Below are 22,284 nucleotides of genomic sequence, written 5' to 3' on the forward strand. Positions count from 1 at the left end.
TTAATGATGTCTGTGATGGTTGGGATGTTACATGTTTTCTATCTGAACGCTACAGCTGATGTGGCAGATATTAAAATATGACATATTACAATTTGGAATTGTTTGGGAACATTGCCGCCATCAAGAATTTCAGGGCCCCATACAGCTAAATTGTTGGGCCCCCCTACCGTGGCACTGCCTGTTAACGGTACTCTGTCCAGCACTATATCACGCTCTTTGTGTGATACATAACTAATAACTTTTTATTTGGCTGAAAGATTTTGAAGCCTCCCACCACGACAAGGTAGACTCTTTTGGCAGAGCCCTACTCTACTCTAACGTAAAAATATATAGACTTTATTCCTTTTTCTGCAGATTTAATGAATATAATACTTAAAGGGGTTTCCCAGCCCCTAAAAATTGATGCCCTATCCTCAGGATAGGCCATCAATAGCTGATGGGTCGGGGCCCAACTAACGGGACCCCCGCCGATCAGCTGTTTTGAAGGGAGTGCAGCACTTGTACGAGCGCTGCTACCCCTTCATTTCTACTTGCTCTCTGAGAATCGTCGACACAGATGTAGCGCAATTCAGAGTATTGCAGCCTTCTCACATTCACTTCATTGGGAGAGGGCTGCAATACAGTGAATCGCCGCTACATCCGTGTCGACGATTCACAGTGAGCAAGTAGAAATGAAGAGGAAGCAGCGCTCGGACCGACCCATAAACTATTGATGGCCTATCCTGAGGATAGGCCACCAATTTTTAGGGACTGGAGAACCCTTTTAAAAGGAACCTTTTAGCACACTCATGCTGTCCTAACAATGTACACAAGCCGGTGCTAAAGCTATGACTTCTCCAAAATGGCACAGCACTTTAGAGTAACACATAGTTTAGTTTAATCACCTGTCACTATATCATACTGCCCGCAGTTAGGGCAACATTAACAGGCCGACAGGTTCACATAAACAAAATAGAAGATACAGGATTTGTTTTTGTACAATCTTAAAACCCCATCTATGATCAAAAATAGATGCATAAGAGCAAAGGAGAAAAAGGTTGTTAAAACAGTGGCATAACAATTGCAGTCAGAGGGGGGTGGGTCGACCTGGAATAGGCGAGCCCCACTTAAAACCGGATCCTCGTATTTAATGAAGTGTTAGGACGGTGTATGTGGCGTCTTATACAATTTCCTGATGCTGCCCGGCCGGATGTGGTCCACATTTGTGTACCAGGCCATGAAGGCAAGAGAAGCAAATAGCGGGGAGTAAATTTTGTTATATTTTTATTTTGGTTCTGGGGTCCATCCTTAAGGTGGAAGAGGCTATTCAAAAGTGTGGCGTGTGGCGCAGCACAATGTAGTTACACCCCTGTGTGTAAATATTATTCTAATTCTCTATGTAACCCATTTATTCATTTTACACTTACCTTTGCAGTCTTCTCTTCTCTTCAGCAGGGGGGCATCAAGCTCACAAGTGCTTACCACACACTGAAGCTGAGCCGCTCCCTCTGCCCTATCCAGACACAGCAGTTGCTGTCGCTGGGATTGCTCTTCAACGCTATGAACCTTTAGCAATAATAAAAATTATTAAGTGAAAGTAAAAATAAATATAAATATATATAAACATTGTAAAGAGCTTTGTCATTAATTCTACAGAGATTTAAACGTTATGGTTAACGCTTATGACATTGAGCGTGACATCAAGATGTGCTAGATTGCAGCATGAGACCGCTCAGCAACGTAAATACACCCCAGCCAGACGCACATTGGAGCTGCTGCTTACTGGTTAAAAAGCAACCATTCAGTCCAAATAAACAAACAAATTAAATACTGCAAAATTATTGTTAACTTATCTGCTGGCCTCACTTGCTTGCTTCTGGCTCTGCTTCCTCATTCCGGTCTCCGTTTTCCAGAATCCAAGATGGCTGCTACTGTCTCAGACTTGCATATAGAAAGCATTGCCTGCCAGTCTGAGACATGCCCCCACCTCCTTCACTCTCAGAAGGACAAGCACCATGATGTCAGCGCTGTGTCCATCTCTTCTGACACTTCTCCTGCTGGGTCCTTGGCAGGGGTTCCGGTTCCAGCAACATCCTCACTGACAGTGCGTCAGTGGAGGACGGAGGAAGACAGCGCCAGGGTTGTCATGAATCATCTTCTGTATGTAAGTATATCATTGTATGCTTGTAACGGTCTTTTATGTATTACTGTCTGTGTTTTTTTTAAAGGTTTCCGTGTCTTGGCCTATGTTGGATTGTCGTCGGATCGAATTTTTACCAATACAATGGTCAAAGTGGGCTATACGGGGCAGTTTATTTCAATAAAGTGTTTTTTATATTTTTTTCAAGTGTGTAACAGCGTTAGTAATCGAGGTGTCTGACTGACACCTCTCCATTACAATCGCTAGGGCTTGGTGTCAGTCAGTGATGTGATATGTCCACCTTTTGCAGAAATTACCCCAGTACCCAATGCACCAGGGGTACTGGGAAGAGGTGAGAACCATCAGGAGCGGCCCAACCAACTTAATGGGCAGCCGCAGGCTGGTGTTTTTGGGATGGGAGGGGACCAATAGCCATGGACATTCCCATCCGGATAATCAGACCTTCAGCTATTGATTTTGTTCATGTTTTTTTTTTATTTTTGTATTTATAGCATAGTGTAATGCCTTTCTTAAAAAAAAAAAAAAAAGTAAAAAAAAAAAGTAAATGATTAAACAAAAAAACATGTGGGGTCCTGCTATTTCTCTATCCAGCCAAGAAAAACCAACAACCGCAGTCTGAAATTCTCAGGATGGGAAGGTCCATGGCTATTGGTTCCTTCCCATCCTAAAAACACCAGCCTGCGGTCGTCCCAGGGGACACCCATCACATTAGATTGGCCGCTCCTGATATTCCTTGGCTCTTCCCAGTACACCTGGTGCGTTGGGTACTGGGGTAATAGATTGGAGGGGTTGGTGTCAGCCAAAAGTGGACATAGCACACCTCTGGCTGACGCCAAGCCCTAGCGATTGTAATGGAGAGGTGTCAGTCAGACACCTCGATTACTAGTTCTGTTATACAGTGGAAAAATGTTTAAAAAACACTTTATTGAAATAAACTGCCCCCTACAGCCCGCTTTGACCATTTTATTGGAAAAAATTCGATCCTACGACGATCTGACGTAGTCCAAGATACTGAAACCTGTAAAAAAAAAAAACACAGACAATAAAATATATAAGACAAGCATACAATGATATACTTACATATAGAAGATGATTCATGCCAACCCTGGCGCTGTCTTCCTCCATCCTCCACTGACGCACTGTCAGTGAGTATGTTGCTGCAACCTGTCAAGGACCCAGCAGGAGAAGTGTCAGAAGAGATGGACACAGCGCTGACATCATCGGTGCTTGTCCTTCTGAGAGAAGCGAAGGAGGTGGGGGCATGTCTCAGACTGGCAGGCAACGCTCTCCACATGCAAGTCTGAGACAGTAGCAGCCATCTTGGATCCCGGACAACTGAGACCAGAACGAGGGAACGGAGCAGGGAGCAAGAAAGTCAGGCCAGCAGGTAGGTTAACAATAATTTTACAGTTTAATTCTTTTTTTTTTTGTGTTTATAAGAGCAAGGGTCCCAAACCCCCAGATCCTCCTCACTGCACCCCCCCCCCCCCACAGTGAGGCGGAGATTGAATTGAGCGGCGGTCAAGCGTGCACGATTCCATTTCATTCAAAATGTATCGGAATGACGGAAACAGCAGAGTACATGCTTGACCGCCGCTCCATACAAGCTACGCCTGCATGGGAGTGCAAGTTTTATTTTACTCAAAATACCCAAAATGTTAGGCTGGGTTCACACCTGCGTTCAGCTTTCCGTTATTCTCCTCTGTCAGAGCAGAGCAACGGAAAAATAAGAAGCGCCTGTTCCGCTGCACAACAGACAACACCTGCCGCCAACTAAACCCATTGACTTTAATGGGTTTTGTGGGATTTCCGTTGGGGTGTCGGTTATTTTAACGAAAACAATAGTGCAGCATGCTGCACTATTGTATCCGGTATTCTGTCAGATCTGAAGCGGAGCCTCCAACGCAGATGTGAACAAAGCCTAACACAAAAGTTTTGTATTTTTTTAAGCTGGTTCACAAAAAAAAATACACAGCTAATCCGCCCCGCTAGCCACAGGGAATTCCGCCGGCAAAACCGCACCAAATAGTGGCGCAGGTTTGGTGAGGCGTGTCCGCTGCGGGAATCCTGCAGTGAAAAAAATGTTTGGACTTGCCCCGGCCGTAGTTTAGGTGACGCATCTCTCTCTTCTGAACGTAGCCCCGCCTCCTGGGATGACGCTGTAGACCATGTGACCACTGCAGCAGTCACATAGGATGAAACGTCATGACAGGAGGCCGGGCTGCACTAAGAATAGAGGATCGCGTCACCTAGACTACGGCCGGGGTAAGTCTAAACTTTTTTAGAAATTTAAAATTAAAAAAATACCTTTTTTTTCTCAATTGTGATTTTTGCGGCTTAAAAAACCACACTGCAGGTAAATTTTTTTTGCAGCGTGTGGATGAGATTTGTTCAAATCTCATCCACTCTGCTGCGACTGTAATACGCTGCAGATTTTCCGCAATGAAATGTGTTGCATAAAATCCGCAGTGTTCATGCCTAGTGTGTTCCTACCCTAACAATAAGGCCCAGTTCACAGAGTTTTTGGGCTTTGATATTGACTCGGACACTGCGTCAGAATCAGCACCAAAAAACTTCGAAAACCGCCTCCCATTGATTTAATCTGGGAAAAAATAAAAAGCAGCATGTCCTTTCTTGCCGCGGTTCCGCCTCTGACCTCCCATTGAAATCAATGGGAGGCAGAAAATGCATTTTTCGCTCCGTTTTTTTGTCTGCTGTCCTCAATCGGCGTGGGCAAAAAACGCAGCAAGATAGTGTGGGCAGGTCAAAATCTGCCTCAAAATTCTTTAAGGAATTTTGAGGTAGAATTTTTCTGCCTGCAAAATACTCTGTGTGAACAGGGCCATACATAATCAGCACTTTCAGACACTTTACTCACTGTGTCAGAAGAGCTGCTGGCTCCCACTCCAGTCCTTGTTGTCAGGCGATGTCTTCCAGGTCCAGTCCTTCAGCTCCAGCCAGGCTCCAGAAAATGGCGGGGATCGGAGAACGCCTGCCGCCGCACTACAACTGGAATCCTCCCCCTTTCCTTACGCAGCTACGCTCTGGAGGAGAAGGAGGAGGAGGCCCAGGTAAGTTTTGTGGGCGTCAGTGTCCGTGTGTGCCCACGGGTGCACATGGTTGCGCGCGTCCGTCCGCGGGTGCGCACGAGTGGGCGGTGTTTGACGGCCCCCATGACGAGAGGGGGGCCCGCAGCTCACGTCATTCTTTTGGTGAAAAGACCGGGCCCTATTGCAGGGGCCTGTTTTTTCTACCAAAGGCAAGTCGCGGCAGTTGCCGTGCCCCCTTTTCAATTAGCTTTGGCCGGGGCCCTTACACCAGTACCCCTAATACTGCCCTGATGGCGGCCCTGTTTGGGAATAACATCAATCCCAAGCCGTAGTAACCCAAGTTCCGGTGTGAGGTTGATATTTTGAGTTGTAATCTTATTCAGTAGTTGCGCTAATTGATTGCCAGAAGGTTAACCCCTTCCCGTCATTTGACGTATCATAGTTACATAGTTACATAGTTTGTACGGTTGAAAAAAGAAACATGTCCATCAAGTTCAACCAAGGGATGGGAAAGTAAAACATTTCTACACATAGGAGCTAATATTTTTTTGTTCTAGGAAATTATCTAAGCCTTTTTTAAAGCCATCTCCTGTCCCTGCTGTAACGGCTCCTGCGGTGACTATTCCATAGATTCACTGTTCTCACAGTAAAGAAGGTTTGTCGCCTCCGCAGGTTGAACCTTTCTTTTTCCAGACGGAGGGAGCGCCCCCTTGTTTTTTGAGGGGGTTTTACATGGAACAGGATTTCACCATATTTTTTGTATGTGCCATTCAGTGGCGTAGCTATAGGGGTCGCAGTGGTGGCAGTTGCGACCGGGCCCATAAGCCTGAGGGGCCCATGGGCCTCCCTCGCCACACTTAGAGTGACCGTATCATTACTTCTTAGATAAAATTGATCTTTACACAGCGCAGGTGCAGCAGCGTGTGCATCAGCGTGTGTAATCCCCCTCCCTTCTTGTGCTCTGAGGCACTGGATTGGAGGAGACAGGGGAGGAGGAGTCGTCTAGATACACACGCTGCCGCACGCTCTGTAAGGAGAAGCTCATGTCTCATCGCAGGTCATTTCCCCCACATCCATGTGAGTGCAGGACGGGCATCACTCGTAATTACATTGTCTTTCTTTAGTGTTTTTTCCTATACTGTTTGATCTTTGCTGTCTCTCTCTGTTCTTTCTATCCTGCAAATAGAGGACAGAACGGGAGGATTCAGCAGCGAGAGCAGCGCAGACCGGACACTGATAACTGAGGTTACTGAGTGTCATAATTCATTACAGGACAGCTCCAGCCTCCAGTTATGGGGAAGACACTGATAAGGGGGCTAGAGGTTACTGTGGGTCATGAATGATTGCATATTACTGGAGGTCTGGAGCTGTGCTGTAATGTGAAGCACACAGCTCTGCTATGCCAGTGTCCATTGGAAACTATAGATAATAAAGAGGCTGCTCCTACAGGTTTATTAGATAATATCTAGTAACAGGGGCATTTTCTTAAGTTTTTTTTTTTTGCCAGAATCATAAATTATCACCTATCCTTAGGATAAGGGATCATTTTCTTTTCGCTGGGACCCCCACCAATAATGAGAACTGGGGTTCCGAACCCCCCATTCCTCCTCACTGTAAGCAGGACATTGAATGGAGCAGTGATCGTGCATGCACTCTACTTGCTCCATTCAAAGTCTATGGGAATGACAAACAGCCGAGTACAGCGCTCGGCTGTTTAGGTCATTGTCATAGATCGTGAATGGTGCGGCGGGCGTATGCTCAACAGCCGCTCCATTCAAGCTCCTCTTTACTGCAGAGGTGCAGTGAGGAGGATCTGAGGGTTTGGGACCCCTGGTCTCTCGATCGCCTCCAGCAATAAGAGAATGATCAAATATACTGTGGATAGGTGATAATTTATGATTCTGGGAAAACCATTTTAAATATGTTGCAATTAATAAAATTATCAACTGCCCAGGTGGAATTTATCCTGTGTAGGCGGAATAGGGGGCAGCAATCCCTTTGTGGGGGCAAAAAAGTTGGTATTATTACTGTATAAGGCACAAAGGAGGGTATTACTGTGGGGCACAAAAAAGGCATTATGATTTTGTGGTGGGACACTATTACTTTGTAGGGAACAAAAGGGGGCACTAGTACAGTTTGGGGCACAAATGGGGCCACTATTAAGGTGGAGGGGGCACTAAGAGGGCTATTGGGGCTAGCAGCATAATTTGTAGTTTGTGTAAAGAGACAAGTTGTGGCTGGAAGAAGTCATGCCAGTCTGGCCTGGATAGAGTAGAAAAGGGAAATCGGGATACAACTGTAGTGTATTAATTTTTCACTGTGTAGAGCTGGTATATGACCATTATTTGGTGACTTCATTATTTAGGTATACTATCATACATAGAACTGTGCCGCTTTAAGCCTGCCGTGTTATAAAAGTTGTTTTATTCGTCTCTGATGTATATATTTTTGTTTTGAGAGGTTACTTTAGAGACCCAGTAATGCAGCTGAAAGTCAGAGAGAAGATGCGTAGGGGGGCCCAAACTGAAATTTTGCACCTGGGCCCATGAGCCTTTAGCTACACCCCTGGTGCCATTCATATATTTATATAAGTTAATCATGTCCGCCCTTAGTCGTCTTTTTTTCAATGCTAAATAGGTTTAGTTCTTTTAATCTTTCCTCATAACTTAGATTCTCCATGCCACTTATTAGCTTCGTTGCTCTTCTTTGTATTTTTTACAACTCCAGGGCATCCTTTCTATGAATTGGTGCCCAGAACTGGACTGCATATTCTAGATGAGGCCTCACTAATGCTTTGTAAAGTGGCAATATTACATTCCTGTCCCGCGAGTCCATGCCTCTATTAATACACGACAATATCTTGCTGGCCTTTGAAGCAGCTGATTGACACTGCATGCTGTTATTTAGTTTATGATTTACAAGTACACCCAGATCCTTCTCAACAAGTGACTCCCCCAGTGTAGCTCCCCCTAGGACATATGATGCCATCAGGTTGTTCGTACCCAGATGCATAACTTTACATTTATCTATATTTAAATTTAAACCTTATTTGCCAAGTGGACGCCCAAACACTTAGTTTGTTTAAATCCGCTTGCAATTCATAAACATCTTCCATAGTCTGAACTATATTACATAGCTTGGTGTCATCTGCAAAAATAGAAATAGTGCTATTAATCCCATCCTCTATATCATTAATAAATAAGTTGAATAATAGTGGTCCCAGCACTGAACTTTGGGGTCACCACTTATAACCGGTATCCATGCGCCTTAGTCGGGTAGGGGAAGTATGGAACGGGCTCACGGAGTGAACCCGCTCCATACGATGCGGGTGTCGGATGTATGTTACAGCCAACACTACAGAGTAACGAGCGGGATTGCGCTTGTGCGCGATCCCGCTCGTTTAACTCGTTAAATGCCGCGGTCAATAGCGACCGCAGCATTTAAATCGTTAGAAAGGGGGGGTAACTCCCTCTAACAGCTCATCATGCCCCCGCAATGCGATCGCGGGTGGTGATGGTTGCTATGGCTGCCTGGTGGCCTAATGAAGGCCCCCAGGTCTGCCATCTTTGTGCTCCTATTAAGCGCTTCCTCTGGCAGGGCCATTTTTCAGATTTTCATTTTAGTTTTTCCCTCCCCACCTTCCAAAAACCATAACTTTTTTATTTTTCCGTCTATATAGTACTATGAGGGCTTGATTTTTGCGGGACGAGTTGTAGGTTTTCATAGCACCATTTATTGTGCCATATAATGCACTAGGAAGCTGGAAAAAAAATGTTTATGGGGTAGAAAATGAAAAAAAACCATCGATTCCTCCATTGTTTTTTGCGCTTCATTTTTACGGAATTCATTGTGCAATTAAAACAACATGTTAACTTTATTCTGTGGGTCAATACAATTATGGCAATGCCAAATATATATAGTTTTTTCTATATTTTACTACTTTTACAAGTAAAAACCTAAGTGTAAAAAATAAAATTTATTTTGTGTCGCCAAATTCTGAGAGCCATAACTTTTTTATTTTTCCGTCAATTAAATGGTATGAGGGCTTATTTTTTTGCAGGATAAGCTGTAGTTTTTAATGATACCATTTTGGGGTTCATGCTTCGTTTTGATCACTTTTTAGTTCATTTTTTGTGGGAGATGAGATGACCAAAAAATAAAGATTCTGATGGTTAACATTTTTTATTTTTTTACGGCATACACCACGTGCGGGTCAAATAAGGATATATTGTAATAGTTCAGACTTTTACGGATGCGGCGATATGAATTATGTTTATTCTTTATTTTTTTACAATGCTCTAGGGGGAAAATGGGAAAAGGTTTTTTTTTTTAACTTTTAATGTTTTCTTTTTTTTTACTTTTAATGTTTTATTTTTTTTTACATAAAAAAAACAACTTCATTTGACTAATTTTTACTTTTTTTTTATTTGTACACCTAGGGGACTAATGTATTGCAGTATATCGTGATTCTGACAGGCATCTATTAAGCCCTGCCGGAGGCAGTGCTTAATAGGACCACAAAGATGGCGGACCTGGGGGTCTTCATTAGGCCCCCAGGCAGCCATAGCAACCATCGCCACCCCGCGATTGTGTTGCGGGGCACGCGATGATCTGTTAGAGTGGGTCGCCGCCCTCTTTCTAGCGATTTAAATTGACTGCAGCATTTAACGGTTTAAACGAGCGGGATCGCGCTCGAGCGGGATTCCGCTCATTACTCTGAAGTGTAGGCTGTAACATACAGCCGAGACCCACATCGTATGGAGCGGGTTCACTACGTGAGCTCATTCCATACTACCCCTACTCGACTTTGGCGTATGGATACGTCAAATGTCAGGAAGGGGTTAAGAATTGTCTATTCAGATCTCTATGCCATTTAGATGTATGTGTTTGATTTTCAAAGGTGAGTGGTTGGGAACCAATCTGATAAAACGTGTTAATACCTTCAATTGTTTTTAATTTGTTATTTAAGTATGTAGAAGCCGGCATAGGTAGGGAGAGTTATGGATATGGAATTTCTCTCATAATAGTTGTTATTTGTAGAAATTTGTAGAATTGAGTTTTATCTAGTTTGTATCTGAATGATAAGTCAGAGAAGCAGCAGAGATTATTTTCCACATATAGATCATCTATATATGTTAAGCCTGCGTTTATCCAGATGTTTATGTCTAGATCTGGAAGAAAGTCGTTCAAGATTTGAAATGGGGTTTTCTCTATTTTGGTAGGCATATCAAGTGGTTTATATTTAGTAAAATTGTTCCAAATTTGTAAAGTAGCATGTACTGTAGATGTGGAGCCTTGTTCTGGCCTATATTCAACCCCTTCACAACCAGCCCACGTAGATTAACGGGCTGCCGTGCTGGGCTTTTGTCCTGCAGCCCGTTAATTCACGTGGTGTCAGAACAGAGTGCACAGCGCTCTCCCTATGCCCTGAATCTCTCAGCACACACTGCTACTAGCAGCCTTAGTGCTGAGAGAAGACATCAGGACCGGATTGGTGCCGGTCCTGATGACGTGATCACCATGATAAAGCTACCATGGTGTTCACAGCAAAGTTTGTTGCAGCAACAAACTTTCGTGCTGTTTCTTACAATGTTTCTCCTCCCTCCCTGATCGTTCTGAGACAGTGGGGGAGAAGAAGCAGCACTGTGCCGAGCAGCTGCTGTGTGTCTCATATAAAGACACAATGAATGTGAAACACACAAAAAACACCTCCACATAGATAGTTTTGTGTAGGCAGCTAGTTATAGTTTAGGTAGTCTGTTAGGTAGATAGTTTAGATAGTACTCAGATTAGGGCAATTAATTAATAATCAATTAGGCCTTATAATAAATGTGTGTATATATATATATATATATATGTATAAAATCACATAGATATATATATATATATATTTATATACTGTGTGTGAGTGTGTGTATATGTATGTATATATATATATATATATATATATGTATGTATATATATATATATATATATATATATATATATGTATATGTATATATATATATATATATATATATATATATATATATATACAGTGGAGGAAATAAGTATTTGATCCCTTGCTGATTTTGTAAGTTTGCCCACTGTCAATGTCATGAACAGTCTAGAATTTTTAGGCTAGGTTAATTTTACCAGTGAGAGATAGATTATATAAAAAAAAAATAAAGAAAATCACATTGTCAAAATTATATATATTTATTTGCATTGTGCACAGAGAAATAAGTATTTGATCCCCTACCAACCATTAAGAGTTCAGCCTCCTCCAGACCAGTTACACGCTCCAAATCAACTTGGTGCCTGCATTAAAGACAGCTCTTACATGGTCACCTGTATAAAAGACTCCTGTCCACAGACTCAATGAATCAGCCTGACTCTAACCTCTACAACATGGGCAAGACCAAAGAGCTTTCTAAGGATGTCAGGGACAAGATCATAGACCTGCACAAGGCTGGAATGGGCTACAAAACCATAAGTAAGATGCTGGGTGAGAAGGAGACAACTGTTGGTGCAATAGTAAGAAAATGGAAGACATACAAAATGACTGTCAATCGACATCGATCTGGGGCTCCATGCAAAATCTCACCTCGTGGGGTATCCTTGATCCTGAGGAAGGTGAGAGCTCAGCCGAAAACTACACGGGGGGGACTTGTTAATGATCTCAAGGCAGCTGGGACCACAGTCACCAAGAAAACCATTGGTAACACATTACGCCGTAATGGATTAAAATCCTGCAGTGCCCGCAAGGTCCCCCTGCTCAAGAAGGCACATGTACAGGCCCGTCTGAAGTTTGCAAATGAACATCTGGAGGATTCTGAGAGTGATTGGGAGAAGGTGCTGTGGTCAGATGAGACTAAAATTGAGCTCTTTGGAATTAACTCAATTCGCCGTGTTTGGAGGAAGAGAAATGCTGCCTATGACCCAAAGAACACCGTCCCCACTGTCAAGCATGGAGGTGGAAACATTATGTTTTGGGGGTGTTTCTCTGCTAAGGGCACAGGACTACTTCACCGCATCAATGGGAGAATGAATGGAGCCATGTACCGTCAAATCCTGAGTGACAACCTCCTTCCCTCCACCAGGACATTAAAAATGGCTCGTGGCTGGGTCTTCCAGCACGACAATTACACGAAACATACAGCCAAGGCAACAAAGGAGTGGCTCAAAAAGAAGCACATTAAGGTCATGGAGTGGCCTAGCCAGTCTCCAGACCTTAATCCCATCGAAAACTTTTGGAGGGAGCTGAAGATCCGAGTTGCCAAGCGACAGCCTCGAAATCTTAATGATTTACAGATGATCTGCAAAGAGGAGTGGGCCAAAATTCCATCTAACATGTGTGCAAACCTCATCAGCAACTACAAAAACCGTCTGACTGCTGTGCTTGCCAACAAGGGTTTTGCCACCAAGTATTAAGTCTTGTTTGCCAAAGGGATCAAATACTTATTTCTCTGTGCACAATGCAAATAAATATATATAATTTTGACAATGTGATTTTCTTTTTTTTTTAATGTAATCTATCTCTCACTGGTAAAATTAACCTAGCCTAAAAATTCTAGACTGTTCATGACTTTCACAGTGGGCAAACTTACAAAATCAGCAAGGGATCAAATACTTATTTCCTTCACTGTATATACACACATATACACACACACACACACACGTCTATTTATATATATATATATATATATATATATATGTGTGATTTTATATATATACACATTTATTATAAGCCCTAATTGATTATTAATTAATTGCCCTAATCTGAGTACTATATACACACACACGTAATATATATTATATATAGACATATATTTGAAATCTGTTAATACTAAAAATGAATAATTAGGGATGTTATATATCTATAACATCATATAGATATATATACGTACATGCAATATATACGCATACACACATATACTTATATAAATCTCTTCATATATTTTACACGTCTGTAAATTCTAAATACATTGATTCATTGTTAGGGCTGTTCGTAAATGTATTATTAATTAGGGTTGTCATAATTTAGTTGTGATTTAATTAAGTACATATATATCTATAATGTGGTATAGATATACGCACACGTAATACATATGTATATATATATATATATATATATATATATATATATATATATATACACACATACAAACATTCATATAAATTATTAATTCTACATATCAAGTAATTGTTAGGGTCATTCATAAAGTTATTAATTATTAGTTGTTCAACAATTGATTAGTTGTAAAGATTCAATTGATTATATATGTATACGTAATATATATATATACACACACATTTAGATAAAATAATTTATTCCTATATTTTACAGATTCAATTAATTCTAGATACTAATTGATTAATTATTAGGGTCATTTATAAATTTATTGATCAATTGATTAGTGGACTTTTTCTATGTTACTTTTATTAAAATGGTTACAAAAATGTATTAAAAAAAAATGTTAAAAAATGGCACGCAAGTTAAATACCGCTGAAGAGACATTTGCTCTCTTGGATTCTGATAGTGAATGGGGTTTCCGCTGTTTTGGTCCCTACAGGGCGTTGCAAATGCGGCATGGCACCGAAAACCATTATAGCAAAATTTGAGCTCCAAAAGCCAAATGGCTCTCCTTCTCTTCTGAGGGATGTAATGTGTCCAAACATAAGTTTATGACCACATATGGGGTATTGCTGTAATCAGGAGAAATTTCTTTACAAATGTTGGGGTGCTTTTTTTCCTTTATTCCTTGCAAAAATGTGAAATGTCTATGTTTCTTCAGAAGAAATGTAGATTTTCATTTTCACAGACTAAGGGCTCGTTTACACGAGCGTGATATACGTCCGTGCAACGAGCGTGATTTTCACGCGTGTCGCACGGACCTATGTTAGTCTATGGGGCCGTGCAAACAGTCCGTGATTTTTGTGCAACGTGAGTCCGTTGCAAAAAACTCACGACATGTCCTATATTTGTGCGTTGTCCGCGCATCACGCACCCATTGAAGTCAATGGGTGCGTGAAAATCACGCATGCCTCACGGAAGCACTTCCGTGGGACGAGCGTGATTCGCACAACAGCTGTCAAACGATGAATGAAAATAGAAAAGCTGTTAAGTGCCTTTTGCGCACGCAAAACGCCGCATTTTTTACGTGCGCAAAACGCACACGCTCGTGTAAACCAGGCCTAATTCCAATAAATTCCTCAAAACACCTGTGGGGTTAAAATGCTCACTATACAACTAGATCAATTCCTTGAGGGGTGTAGTTTACAAAATGGGGTCACTTTTTGGTGGCTCTCCATTGTTTAGGCACCACAAGACCTCTTCAAACCAGACATGGAGCCTAAAATATATATTAATATAAAGGAGGCTTCAAAATCCTCTAGGTGCTCCTTTGCTTCTGAGGCCGGTGTTTCAGTCCAGTATCCCACTAGAGCCACATGTGGGATATTTCTAAATACTACAGAATCTGGGCAATAAATATTGAGTTGCGTTTCTCATGTAAAACCTTCTGTGTTACAGAAATGTTTCTATTACAAATGAATTTCTGCAAAAAAAATTACATTTGTAAATTACACCTCTACTTTGCTTTAATTCCTGTGAAACGCCTAAAGTGTTAAGAAACTTTCTTAATGAGGTTTTGAATACTTTGAGGGGTGCAGTTTTTAAAATGGGGTGATTTATGGGGCGTTTCTAATATATAAGGCCCTCGAAGCCACTTCAGAAATGAACGGTCCATGAAAAAATAGGTTTTGGAAATTTCTTGAAAATGTGAGAAATTGCTGCTAAAGTTCTAAGCCTTGTAACGTCCTATAAAAATAAAAGGATGTTCAAAAAAATATGCAAACATAAAGTAGACATATGGGGAATGTTAACTAGTAACTATTGTGTGTGATATTAATATCTGTTTTGCAAGCAGTTTCATTCAAATTTAGAAAAATTCAATTTTTTGCAAATTTTCTCTATATTTTGGTGTTTTTCACAAATAAATACTGCATTTATCGACCAAATTTTTTCACAGATGTAAAGTACCATATGTCACGAGAAAATAATCTCAGAATCGCTTGGAAAGGTAAAAGCATTCCAAAGCTATTACCATATAAACTAACATATGTCAGATTTAAAAAAAATCGCCTGCGTCCACAAGGCCAAAACAGGCTTTTGAATACAATATATTTTTTAAGTTTCTACTCCTAGGGAAGATTTTTCTATGTCTACCCATTTCTTATCAGAATGAGGGAGCCACCATTATGTAAGGTGGTCTAGTATGGCAGCATGGTGATATAACTTCAGATTGGGAACACTAAAGGTTTTTTCAATGGGAAATCAATGGGAGGCGATTTCGGCTGTTTTTTAGCTTGGTTCCGACAAACAGCGCCAAAAAATACTCTGTGTGAACTAGGCCTTATGGTAACAGCCTATTAGATCTATATATGCAAACAGCAGGGAATGCACAGATCATGTGTTTCCTGCTTCTCTGAGCCTCATATTATAAAATGAATACATTGAATAGATAAAATAAATAAATTAATGGAAAAAGTAAAAAAAAAGTGTTTTCATTTTTTTTTCATCCGAAACTAAAAGCACACATCTGAATCTAAATACACCTCTTTGAATAAAAAAATGCATTTCACAGGGGTATCAGGTGCTCCGATATTAATAAATTTTTTAACCTAAAATTGACCCAAACATACAATAGTTATCCCTGGCCATTTTTTTCTGTTTGCTCTAGTCTGACCCTTTCTGTTCTCACAATAGCCTAGTCATATATTACATAACGTGCACTTATTTGGCATCACTAAACATGAGAACATTAAAGGATTGGTTTTTGGGGTAAATATTGTTGATTGAACTAATTACCTGCAGAATTCAGAAAGAAAACAATTTCTCTTGGCCCCAAGAGAACAAAAAAAGTGTTAAAACATAAAATACAAGTTGCAAAAAAAACAATAATAAAGGCTAAATATGTACAAAAAACTATTATAATATTTTTTTAATCAAATAAAAGTTGCAAAAGAGTGAAAAAAAAAGTTTACAAATTACACAATTAGTAAGCTAACAGTCCTCACAATAATGTTCATGCTATGAATGTCTATTGGTGAATGGGAAAACAAAATTAAAAAAAGCACTGGCTAATATAGGTATGTTTTGTCAATAGGGGAGAGTCCCGGAGGTGGACCCGCACCTGTAAGGGTATGTGCACACACACTAATTATGTCCGTAATTGACGGACGTATTTCGGCCGCAAGTCCCGGACCGAACACAGTGCAGGGAGCCGGGCTCCTAGCATCATACTTATGTACGATGCTAGGAGTCCCTGCCTCGCTGCAGGACCACTGTCACGTACTGAAAACATGATTACAGTACGGGACAGTTGTCCTGCAGCGAGGCAGAGACTCCTAGCATCGTACATAAGTAGATGCTAGGAGCCCGGCTCCCTGCACTGTGTTCGGTCCGGTACTTGCGGCCGAAATACGTCCGTCAATTACGGACGTAATTAGTGTGTGTGCACATACCCTAAGGCATAGATAAGCCATGAATGTATAAGATGGGAATACCCCCTTAAATCTTGGTCAGAAAATGTTATATTATCTTATATTTCAGTAACCGGTGTGACTATGTTGAGTAGCAATCACCTAAACCAAATATTTATGGTAGCTGTTAAGACATTTCATACTTTGTTGGTCGAATTTTGTCCGATTCCTCCTTAGGGTATGTTCACACGGCAAACCAAAAATTGAGTGAAAACAGCCCCTGATTTTCAGCCGTTGTTTAAGTAACTTGCGTTTTTTGAGGCGTTTTTTAAGGCGTTTTTATGGCTGCTTTTGGAGCTGTTTTTCTATTGTGTCAGGGTATGTTCACACCGCCAAATTACAGACGTAATTCGGGCGTTTTACGCCTGGAATTACGTCCGAAATTACGGCTTGAAAGCGTTGACAAACATCTGCCCATTGAAAGCAATGGGCTGACGTTTGTCTGTTCACACAAGGCGTATATTTACGTGTCGCTGTCAAAAGATGGCGCGTAAATAGACACCCGCGCCAAAGAAGTGTCATGTCACTTCTTCAGACGTAAATGGAGCCGTTTTCCATGGACTCCATGGAAAACCAGCTCCAGTTATGTCCGTAATAGACGCGGCGTTCAAGCGCCTGCACATGCCGTTACGGCTGAAATTACGGGGCTGTTTTCTCCTGGAAACAGCCCCGTAATTTCGGCCGTTACGGACGCTGCCGTGTGAACATACCCTCAATGAAAAACAGCTCCAAAAAAGGCTCAAGAAGTGACATGCACTTCTTTTTCACGGGGTGTTTTTTTTACGGCCGTTTTTACAAACGGCACGTAAAAAAAAACGCACTGTCGGAACGAAATGCTGTTTTTTTCCATTGAAATCAATGAACAGAAGTTTGGAGGTGTTGAGCCCCTGTATTTTCAGCCGTTTTTCGGGGCATTTACGGCCTGAAAAACGGCTGAAAATAGGCCGTGTGAACATACCCTTACAGAATTACTCGAACTCATGGACAATGGAGAACTTCTGTTAAGTACTCCTTAAAGTCTGCATCATTGGATCAAAATATTAATGAAAAAGTTTATCCTGGATGCTATTTAAATGATTGTGTTGTCATTATTTCTGTATTACAGAGTAATAGTTGATCACATTTTAGGTCACGTTATATAAAAAAAAAATTCCAAGGAGCTCTCAAACTTTATAGTACTACTATAAAGCCTAAATCTAAAAATGTACCTCTAACACAATACTGAAGAGCCAACGGAGAACGTAAATAACTGACCTTGAAAAGAGATGTCACCAGCTCTCCTCTCTTAATGTGCAGTAAGGTTCCTATTAAAGGCATGGGTGTTGGACCAGGAGGAAGGTTACATCTTCCGTATATTGTTTTCCAAGTTGAGTAGATGAAAATGCAAAGAAGGATCAGGATCCCAATCCATGTAATGTCCATGGTCTGTTCATAAATGTGCAATGATTTCAAGGTCATATATATATTTGTACTGCATATGTGACTGGGTGGAGCCAACTTGCCAGTGTTCTACCGGAGCTCACACTGTACCTTTTAATACATGTTTATTCTTGCTAATGAATAATTGTTTTATTATGAAAGTAGCTTAAAGGCTATGCAAACCTTTGAAAGGCATTTTAACAATTTAAAAAAAAAAAAAAAAGGTCAATCAGTGTGATTGGTGCAACTTTATAATTCGTTTTTATTAAAAATGTGTTTTACTTTTTGAGATACAGCTGCTCTGTATTCTCTATACAGAGCAGCTGTATCGTTCACTATGACCTGAATCCGTCAGTCCCGCGGACCTGACGGGTTCAGTGTCTGTGGGTCCTGCGTGTCTCTGACACACAGGATCCACCTGTAATCTATCACATCATACTTTGTATGGGAGCACGGCCCGAAAATGTGAGTTTCAGTCGCCGGCCGGCCGTGCCCGCCATCGCGGGCCGCGATTACGGGCATGGCCGTGTGCATGGGGCGGGGGGCCATGATGGATCTGCTGGGTATACAAGATACAAAACAGCTGTATCTCAAAAAGTAAAACTAATTTTTAATAAAAACGAATGATTAAGTTGCACCAATCACACTGATTGAACGTTTTATTAGAAAAAAATTAAAAAAAATCCATATCAAAGGTTTACATAGTCTTTAAATCTTAATAAGTCATAAAGCCTACTGATCTTGTATAACCTTTTTATCTAACACTATCTAATTTACTTTTCTTTAGTGTGTTCGCCACCTTTAATGAGTGTCAATCGACAAATCAGCTCGTTGATCAGCGCATGTTTGCTCCCTTCAAGCAGAGCAATGATCGTTCAGTATGAAGACGAATAATCGTTACTATGATCATTAGTCTCCATGCATTTGCATCATGTCAGAATCATATCCCCCTGTTTCAACCTCATACAGACGACCATGTTTTTCTTCGGTATGGTGCCTGATTTTTTTGCGGATAGCACACTGACCCTCTCATTTATATGAAGCCATGCGCACATTATTGCGGATCCGTTTTTCCGTTCCACAAATTGTAGAAAATGTTCTATCCCTGCGGACCTACGGCGCCGATTTAAGTCTACGGTTCCGTAAAAATAATGAACAGCACAAGGGAAGCCATCTATGTGCTCTCCGCAGTTTGCGAATACGTTGCTAGAAAAAGCCTTGGAAATCCTGGGAAGTGGAGCCAGATGGATCACGTGACCTCCCTTTTGGTGTTTCCAGGGGGGTGGGACGAGATAGTGACAATTTCCTAATATTTTTTTTGAAAACCGGGATATAAGACACTTGGAAACAACACAGCCGTAATATACGGACATACGAAATGGTTATGGAAGCCACTCGGAGGCATTACGGATCCAAATATGGACACTAGAATCCAAGGTTTGTGGCCTGATCAACGGCAGCAGTTGTGTGCATGAGGCCTTACGCAGGGAGATGTTCTGCCAACTACCGACCATTTTATTGGCCACATAAAAAGATGCGATGAGCCGATCAATAAACGGTTGCTCATTCATCCGCTGATCGTTGCCCCGTTTACACAGGGCAATGATCGAGAACGAGCAATCACATAAACACTCGTTTACCCGATCATTGGCCCGTGTAAAAAGGCCTTTACGCATAATCTCCAAATTTGGTAAAGAACGGATTGTTAAAGAGCCAGGTGATCGCACACAATTTTAACAAAATGTGGACTAATAACTTCACATTTATAAGTATAGTACATATAGCAGTAACGCAAAATAAATTAATCGAAATACTTAATGTTAATTGGAGCATAAAATTTTGTATGTATAGACTTGTTAAAAATCAACACGTTGTAAATGTTCTCAGGATTTAGATATTTCCCAAGACTTATCTGTGTTGAATGGTATCATCAGATCTTCCCTGAGGTCTAAGAAATTTTAATTTTTTACTATCAAAGTAGCTTATATTTTAATAAGTCATAAAGTCTAAGGATATTGGATAATCTTTTTTTATTTTTATTTCTTTACTGTGTTACTCATAATTTTGATATTTATTAAAGAACATATTGATAAAGTGCCAGGTGATCTCACAAAAAAATTACAAAATGTTTACATATAGCAAATTAAATTAATCGAAATAGTTCAAGTTAAATAGAGCATAACATTTCATATAAAATCACTTGTCAGGAGTCAACAGGTTCTAAACGTTCCCAGGATTTAGGCATTTCCCGAGGCTTTTCTATGATGAAAAATATCATCAAATCTTCCCTGAGGTCAAGACATTACACACTTCATATTTATTCATTTATTTAATATGTAGTTTCTCTAATAAAACATGCACTATATTCTGAAGTTCAAGTTAGAATACCATGTGGATTTTCTTTTTCAAGGAGCACCTGTTGTGATAGCATTCACGAGAACCCACCGGAGCACTTAGGCTGGACATAGACCAGCATGTTCCACTTGGGTGCAGTTGGACCTCACTAGGGTTGAGACCAGGAGGTTCAGATGGTTGGCCATCCCTACCTCCTTTCGTAATTCTGTGTTGTCTGTTAATGTAAGGCTGGATTCACACAACCTATTTTCAGACGTAATGGAGGCGTTTTACGCCTCGAATTACGTCTGAAAAAACGGCTCCAATACGTTGGCAAACATCTGCCATTACTTTCAATGGGCTTTATGATGTACTGTGACGACGACCTGTCATTTTATGCGTCGCTGTCAAAAGACGGTGCGTAAAATTACAGCCTCGTCAAAAGAAGTGCAGGACACTTCTTGGGACGTTTTTGGAGCCGTTTTCTTATAGACTCCAATGAAAACAGCTCCAAAAACGGCCGTAAAAAACGCAGCAAAAAACGCGAGTTGCTCAAAAAGCTTCTGAAAATCAGGGGCTGTTTTCCCTTGAAAACAGCTCCGTATTTTCAGACGTCTTTCACTCTGCGTGTGCACATACCCTTAGTATATGTTCACACGACCTCTTTTCAGACGTAATGGAGGCGTTTTACGACTCGAATTACGCCTGAAAAGACGGCTCCAATACGTCGGCAAACATCTGCCCATTGCTTGCCATGAGTTTTACAATGTTCTGTGCAGACGAGCTGTCATTTTACGCGTTGCTGTCAAAATACGGCGCGTAAAATGATGGCTTGTCAAAAGAAGTGCAGGACACTTCTTGGGACGTTTTTGGAGCCGTTTTCTCATAGACTCTATTAAAAACAGCTCCAAAAATGGACGAAGAAAATGCCTCGAAAAACACTGCGAAAAACGCGAGTTGCTCAAAAAACGTCTGAAAATCAGGAGCTGTTTTCCCTTGAAAACAGCTCCGTATTTTCAGACGTATTTTGTTAATCGTGTGAACATACCCTAAGTTATGGAAATTCTACACCATGTATGATCTTCTCCAGGGCCATCAGGAATTTCTGGGCCCCATACTGCCAAAGAGTCAGAACCCCCCCCTTTAATGTAAGAAAACACGGAGTGGCAGCCGCACGCAGGTGAAACGTCCACATGTGGTGGCGAATGGCAGCATAAATTTACTGGTAAAACAGTGGTAACCCTGGCACAACCGTATAGTCATTTGCCATTGCAGGTAAGCTTGGTTTCGTTCAAATGCGGCTGCCACTTTGTATGTTCTCACCTTTATTGGTCCTTCTTCTTGTTCCCCATGGTGCTTCGTCCTTATAACACTTGCCTTTCTTGTTGTGTCTCATATTTATTAATGTAGACATGACAAATATATAAATGCAGACACATGACATATGTTAGAATCCTACTATGCAATTTGTTAAATATAATTTATTTTTTCAAACTATGCCATATGTATTAATAGATTTTTTTTATTGTTTTTTACAGAAAACAATATCTGACATGTGAAACATATTGAAGGGGCTAATAAAAAAATAAAAAAATGTTTTAGAGCCTATTCACAGGATAAATCTTAAAAGTCTGAATAGTGAGTTCTGACCGCTGGCCCCCACTGATCCTGAGGACAGGGAAAGCCTATAAAGAGAGCACACTCACTAGGCTGTTTCCATATCTATCATATGGAGAGTGACCGTGCATGCTCAACCACTTCTCTAGCAAGACCCAATCTCAGTGGTGTTGATTATGTGTTTTCTTTTGTTTCAGT

At 41.0% G+C, this 22,284-nt stretch overlaps 1 protein-coding gene across 1 annotated transcript in view; it reads right to left on the minus strand.

Moving 5' to 3' along the window:
• LOC142659760 (cytochrome P450 2G1-like) overlaps positions 1-18,138 on the minus strand; it is a 33,893-nt gene extending 15,755 nt beyond the window's left edge. The window contains exon 1 of the mRNA XM_075836203.1: positions 17,971-18,138. Coding sequence (XP_075692318.1) covers positions 17,971-18,138 — 168 coding nt within the window. The remainder of the gene's footprint in view (positions 1-17,970) is intronic.
• Positions 18,139-22,284: the final 4,146 nt, after the last annotated feature.

The sequence above is a fragment of the Rhinoderma darwinii genome, chromosome 8 (genome assembly GCF_050947455.1).
Source record: "Rhinoderma darwinii isolate aRhiDar2 chromosome 8, aRhiDar2.hap1, whole genome shotgun sequence".
Lineage (NCBI taxonomy): Eukaryota > Metazoa > Chordata > Amphibia > Anura > Rhinodermatidae > Rhinoderma > Rhinoderma darwinii.